At 42.9% G+C, this 6,940-nt stretch overlaps 1 protein-coding gene across 4 annotated transcripts in view; it reads left to right on the forward strand.

The window, feature by feature from the left end:
* The window catches only part of PLEKHB2 (pleckstrin homology domain containing B2), a 50,150-nt gene extending 44,224 nt beyond the window's left edge, over positions 1-5,926 (forward strand). For all 4 annotated transcript variants that reach the window (XM_036857560.1, XM_036857561.1, XM_036857559.1 and 1 more), the window contains one exon: positions 4,316-5,926. In XM_036857560.1, the coding sequence (XP_036713455.1) occupies positions 4,316-4,452 (137 nt within the window). In that variant the 3' untranslated portion in view covers positions 4,453-5,926. The remainder of the gene's footprint in view (positions 1-4,315) is intronic.
* The last annotated feature ends 1,014 nt before the right edge of the window (positions 5,927-6,940 follow it).

Here is a 6,940-nt window from a genome sequence, read left to right on the forward strand (position 1 = left end):
TGTATCCAGATTCATCCCCAAGAAGAGAATTTGTACTTCCTGAAATTCACTTACATTAAGAAGCAACCAAACTAAGAGGCCCATTTTAAGGGATAAAAGGCAATCTTTCTCTTTTTTTTCCTTCTGGTAGTATCCTTCAAAAATTATCACTACTTAGGTGTGATGTTCCATTTTGCAGGTGAAGTAGAGGCCTGGGAGGGCTTATGTTTATTCTGGGCTTTTAATGGGTTCCTTTCATTTTCACCTCACCCGAAACAAGTTGTTAGGTGTAAATGACTGGCCTGTGTAGGAGGCATCAAGTCCTAGGTGCAGCATGGGCAGGGGAAGTCTATGGGGTGGAGGTGGAGGAATATGCTGGTGCCTACAACCAGGGCAAGGGGGACCAGAGCTACGTGCCTGATGGCCTGAAGAGTGAGGCCACACCCAGACCCCAATGAGCAGGTGAACTCAGGCAGGGGCAGGTCACAGTGGGTATGGCATGTCAGAACGACACACAGGAGAGTGAGTTGGTGAATAGACTGGAATGGGAGCCCAGAGCTTGCCAAGAGATCAGAGCTCTAAGTGGCTGTGAGCAAACCTAGCACAGTGCCTTAACGCAGAAGCAGTAGAAGGAGAGTGTGTTACCAGGAGGGTGAGTGGTCACTGATATTAATGCCGCAGAGAAGCCAAGGGGGCTGCCACAGGGTCTCTGGGTTTGGCCAGCCCCAGACTCAAAGTGTCCTTTTGGTTAGTGGTGGTTACTTTGGTTTTTTATGCATTAGCACCTAATACAAGAGAGTTTCTCCTGTTATTGGTTTCTGGAATCTGATGCAGTGCACTCAACTAGCATAGACTGAAGGATTCTGCCTTGCTTGATTTTTTTTTTTTTCATGTCAAGTTGAAAACTGATAAAATAATGATGCTGAAAAATGAACTATTTGTCTATCCTCTAAATCCTAGCACAACTATTTTTGTTTGAATTTTTTTCCTCATGTAAAATAATTGTTTCATCTTTGTTATCTTACATTACTTTTTGCATTCTATTCTCATTTTATCAGTAAAATTTTATGTATTTTGTCCAGAGTGCTACATAATCTTCTTAAGTATTTTTAATGGTTGCATACTGTCATGTGGGGTGATGTATTATTAGTTGTCTTTACTTTTTTCTTTTCATTTTTACTGTCGTAGATATTGCTTTGAATATTTCTAATCATTTTCTTTTCCATTCCTGTTAAATATGTCTTAGAATACATTTCTGATTTCTCTATATTAAATTAATATGTCAAAGGGCATAAACATTTCTGTTTCTTTTGATACCATTAAAAAATTATAAAAGTTTTCAAACATACGAAAGTAGGGACAGTAAATGAACTGTCAAATTTGCCTGTTACCAGCTTCAACAGTTACCACATCTTGTTTCACCTGTACCTTCTCTCCTCACCTCTGGATTGTTTTGAGGGAAATTCAGACTTTATATCATTTCATCTGACAGTATTACAGTAAGTCTTGATACCATTTACCAAGTTAATTTCCAGAATAGTTTACCAGTTTATAATGCCACTAGGAGTTAATGATGTACTGGTTTCTCTGTAGTCCCATAAAGATTGCCTGTTGTTGTGCTCTGAAAGTTTTGATAAGGTCTTAACATGGAGTCAGGTTGCTTTAGTTTACATTTCTATGATGACTGGCAAAGAGAAACATTGTACAGTTGTTTACAAATTAGATTTTCCCTTGTATGAATTATTTTTTTTCCCCCATTTATTTTGGGGTTGGTGGTCGGTTTTTAAGCCCTAGCCTAATCGTCTGATGAGAACCAGCCTTTTATTCAGCCCCTAGGCCACAGACTGGGATAATCCCAGCTGTTTCTAATTCTGCAGAAAAGCAGAAGTTCTGTGCTTGTGCTTGTGAAGGGAATTTCTGTACATAGGATTCCATCCTTGCCTTTGACTTTCATGATGAAAAAAGAGACAGCCCGCTCGGGGCCACCTCAGAACACTTGCTGCTCAGGGCTGAGTGCAGTCCATGGGCTTTCGGCATTTGCACTGTGACCAGCTAGCAGTGTGCTTGCTGTGGAAGGGCTGCTCAGTACTGGTCGTCCCGCTGCAGCATCGTGCTGGTAACCAGGCAGGAGCTCTTCAGTCAGCCTCTCTAAGGTACTCCGGTGCTTTGCCAGCTTCATGACACACTGCCTTGCAGTGTCCGTAGAGGCCCTGGTCGTGCAGAGAAGGTTAAAGGCCTTCTCTTTAATATGATTGAGGATGGGTGGCCGGGCAACCAGTTTAGAAGTGCACAGAGTGCTGTGTGCACACTATAAGTATTCTGTTTTGATTTTCCCACGTTAGTGGACATTTGTTCAGCTGTCTCTTGTTGTGGGCTTGAGGTCTTTGGTTTGAGTTGGCTCCTTTGGTTGGAGTCCTCTGTTTCCGTCTTACAGAGATGGTACTCATGTGACACATGATTGCACTACAGTTTCCAGGGCCAAGTCTGAGAGCAGACCTCTAGATTTTGTGATTCTTGGTGTCTCCTCCCCCATCTTTTATCATTTACTCAATTCGTTGGTTTGATGGTAATTTGTAAAAGTTACTTGCGTTTATTTAGCCTTTCCTAAAGTATCTAACTTAATTGTCATAGAAATAGTATCTGCCTTTTCTACATTCGTGTTTTGATCATTCATGTAAAGTTTAGTTAAATTAGATAATTAAAATAAGTACAACTTGGAAATGTCCCTAGTTGACTTTGGTAAAGACTTAGCTCCTGGGATTTCCCTGGTGGCGCAGTGGTTAAGAATCTGCCTGCCAATGCAGGGGCCACGGGTTTGATCCCTGGTCTGGGAAGATCCCATGTGCCGCAGAGCAACTAAGCCTGTGCGTCACAACTACTGCAGCCTGTGCGCCTAGAGCCTGTGTTCCACAGTAAGAGAAGCCAGCGCAGTGAGAAGCCTGTGCACCACAACAAAGAGGAGCCCCCGCTCGCCGCAACTAGAGAAAGCCCATGTGCAGCAACGAAGACCCAATGCAGCCAAAAATAAATAAATAAATAAATACATTAAAAAAAGAAAAAAAAAAGACTTAGCTCCCTGGTAGGAACAGAGGTGAGCAGGAGCTGCAGCAGAAGTTGGCTCCTGGTCATGCAGTGAGGAGATCCCTCTGGGGGGCTAACAGAGGGAATGCAGGTTTAGATTCTTCAGGGGATCTTTTAATTAGGTCAGCTTGCAGGTTCCTACTGTATGGCATTTCACTACTTGGAGTTGCCTAATTGAAATTTTTTTAAATTTCAAGGCTGTGATAGTGAATGCTACAGTTCACCAGTTTTGTAGTTGAAACATGCTGCCCTCAACCCCCGTGTGCCTCACTTTTGCCTGTCTGTAAAATAGGGATAACAGGAAGCTCAACTCATAGGGCTGTTGTGAGGATTAAGTGAGTCAATGAATGTAAATGCTTGTAATACTATAAGTGCGTAGACTAGTAAGCCCTTGTAGATGTTAGCCTTTAGTGTCACTGTTGGTTTCACTTCCATTCTTCATCTACATGGACATATCACTATTGGATTAATCTCTCTATTTCCTAGGGTTGAACTGCTAAGGGAATAGTGGGTCAAGGAGGAAAGTTAACACTATATGTGAGCAATTTTAAAGCTAATTAGCTATTGGACAATATATTGTGAAGCATAGAAGAGAACAAGCAATACATTTCCAGTTGTAAACTTTAATTGTGCAAATAAATTTTAAATTTGTTTAAAGTTTGCTTTTTAGAAGTTTTCCCTCTAACATAAATATTTTTCCCCATAAAGGCATAAGGTTAAAAATGAAGAGCAGGTTAGGTTAGCAGATTAAAGGTTTAATTTAAAAACGGTTTGCATGAATACTGAGAAGCTAATTAACTTCTAGGTGGGTGTTTCTTCTTAGCTTTCAGTGGGGATTCTTGACTCTCCCATTGTCTCTAGGCTCCGTGTGTCCCCCACACTCCTCGTCTGCCTGCCATCCTGATGAGCAGGATGTGCGGGGCTGAAGTGGGCATAGGAGGCTGGCATTTGCAGCTTCATTAGGATTCTGCTCTCTGCAGTGTCTGGGACTGTGGACCTTGGGAAGCTGAGCATCTTGATTTCCTCTTAGTGCCGTCTTAGAAATGGAGGTGTCCTCCTCACGTGGCCAAGTCCAGTCACCTTCGCTTGTGGTGGAGGAGAGCTGGGGAGCACTCACTGCAGTCACCCCACCAGCGCCCCGAGCGGGGGGTGCAGTGCATGGAGAAACCTCAGGAAGGGTCCCAGTCAAGGGAGCCATCTTTTTGAGTGAATGTTGGACCTCACAAACTGCTCCTGTTTTTTCCTTCTTTTCTAGGACTTTATGGACAGCAGCCTGCCAACCAAGTCATCATTCGTGAGCGGTATCGAGACAGTGACAGTGACCTGGCGCTGGGCATGCTGGCTGGAGCAGCCACAGGCATGGCCTTAGGGTCTCTGTTCTGGGTCTTCTAGAGTCCTTGGAACCTGGATGTGCATAGCTTCTGATACCCTGTGTGCAATAATATAATTTGCAGGGCATTTCTGTTTGTTATAAATGTTTTTAATAATAGTTTTAGTAGTTCTTTTGAAAGTAGTGACATCATACTTATAACTAATCCATATAAGTACCACGGAGAAGGCTTTGGACTGCTGTTTAGCTAAAACGTGGACTAGTTGGGGGCACTGGCTCATTCTAGGAGTTTTTTTATGGAACTCTCAGAATACCTTATTTGAACACACCTGTTTGGAAAGGGCATTTTCCTTTTAGAGTTAGGCCTTACTGCTTAAGGGATAGTTATTTTAGTGTTACGCTAGTAACGTCGTGATGTATGAGTGGTGAGTGATTGTGGCAAGAAGAACTGCAGCTGTTTTGGTTTAATGCCAGACTTTGAAACCTCAGACCAGACCTGGCTGCACGTTACTTCAGGAGTTGTAGGCTGGAACCTTCCTGAATCAGCGGTGTGATATCACCACAGCCTCTGGGGCTCTGTAGGCTTCTAGCAAAGCCGACTGCTTAGGATGATGGGCAGGGTGGCAGATCCCCCGCTTTAAAATGATGCTTTTCATTTTATTTTTACTAGTTTGTTTTTGGTAGTGATCCTTGGAAAACATCCCAAATTAAGAGTAGACTTGAGTCTCAGTGTTTTCGGACTTTATCATTTAAAACTTGAACAAGGCAAAACAATTACGAATAAGTGTGTGGAGGTAGATTTGCTTTATTCAGAGGCATCATGTTTTGAGTGTTTGCTTTGAGTATTTTTATTGCCACTTCAGCCTACTTATAGCTTATTTTTCTACTTGTTGAGAAAGTAATATTAAGAGAATGGTGAGGAGAGTGGAATGAGAGCCATAGTTACAGTGTTACTGGCTCAGGGGATTGTGCTGCACTGAGGATCCCCTTTTCCACCCTTCTGAAGGCTGTTAAAGGCCCGTTTCCTGTCCTGTGCAGGACTGGGGCGCTGTGGTTGTCCCCGAGCACTGGGGTGCGTGGAGCCCCGGTGGTGGCATGGTGGGGGAGACTCAGGTTACAGATGGGAGTTGCGGCCTAAGGACATGAATGACCTGCTCAAGGTGTTACTCCATCTGACCGGGACACTGGCCTTGTTTTCATTCTTGACTCAAATGTCACAGAGAAGCTTAAAACCATTTAATTTGAGCCCCAACTATGTGTGAAGCTCTGGAAGACTGAGAGTCGTGCATTTTTGTTATTTCTTATTTCTTTATTTATGTAAATTTTAAAACTTCAGTTATTCCAGTTTTCTGTCCTGCATGCTTTAAACAATGTACTTTTACAAAGGAAGTTTAGCTCATTGAAGGTCTCTGCCCCTGTACTCCATGTGGCCCTATTTTCCATAAAATACACTCCTAGTAGCACAAATTCCGTTTTTATTCTATGTGGCCAGTTACATACATAGTCTTTTGTTTCACTGATCAACCCATTCCATCTCTAAGTCAGACTTAAATAGATCTATCTCCGTATGAAACCAGATGCCAAATGAACTTTGTGGTTACCACAGGTGTGTTTTTCTAGCCAATTCTATTGCACTTGTTGACACTGGAGAGTCTGTTTCCAGCTGAAAAGAAGTATACTTGGCTGTCATCTCTTTGGATGTTTGTGACATGGTGGAAAGTTGCCATATGTGATGTGTGATGACACTGGTTTTGATGGTTAAAAATGTTGCTTTAGTTATTTTACATCATATGTAATAAGAATGGTTTTGTTCAGATGGTAACCATTATTCGAGCTGTATGTTTTACTTACAAAATACTAAACTCAGTTTTTCATGTTGCATCATTTTGAACTTGGAGTTACTGGAACCACAGGTACTGAGTTACGTCAGTGAAATGCCCTTGAAGCAGATGGTCTCCTTGTGTTCCCGTGGCTTCCCTCTGACAGAAGCGGGAGAGCTGTGGACTGAAGCTTGGGCCCACGTGTGCCCCCCCATCTCCAGTCCCTGTCCCCAGTGGGGCCAGCCCCACCGGGCAACTGTAGTTGAGTCTGGAAGTTCACTGTCACTAGTGACTTGATCCTGAGAGGAAATGCATACTCTGTATAAAGATGGGCTGAGATACTTCATTTCCCTGGCCCCAGCTCTCGTAGATGCCAACGCTTAGGTAATCCTAAATCAAGAAGTTAGGTGAGTTGGAAGGAACTTGTTCAGGTTTAGTCAGTATTTTACTTCCATGTGTACTTTTAGCTAGTTGGCCGTTGACATTGCACACATGCCAGTTGGCTTGTTTCTTAGCTCTGTTCTTTTAATTCCTTGAGTTAACTTCAGGGTCTTAGATGTAAAGAGAAGGGAGAGACCCGTGGTTGTGTTTCAGATCATCATTCATGAAACGGGCCAGACCAGGACACAAGATCTGGATCATGGGAGAAGTTCCTGCCATTGAGACAGAATGACCCACATTTATTTTCTACGTTACTTGTGATACTGTGTGCTTTCTTTCTCCTTCCCAA

The sequence above is a fragment of the Balaenoptera musculus genome, chromosome 7 (genome assembly GCF_009873245.2).
Source record: "Balaenoptera musculus isolate JJ_BM4_2016_0621 chromosome 7, mBalMus1.pri.v3, whole genome shotgun sequence".
NCBI classification, from domain to species: domain Eukaryota; kingdom Metazoa; phylum Chordata; class Mammalia; order Artiodactyla; family Balaenopteridae; genus Balaenoptera; species Balaenoptera musculus.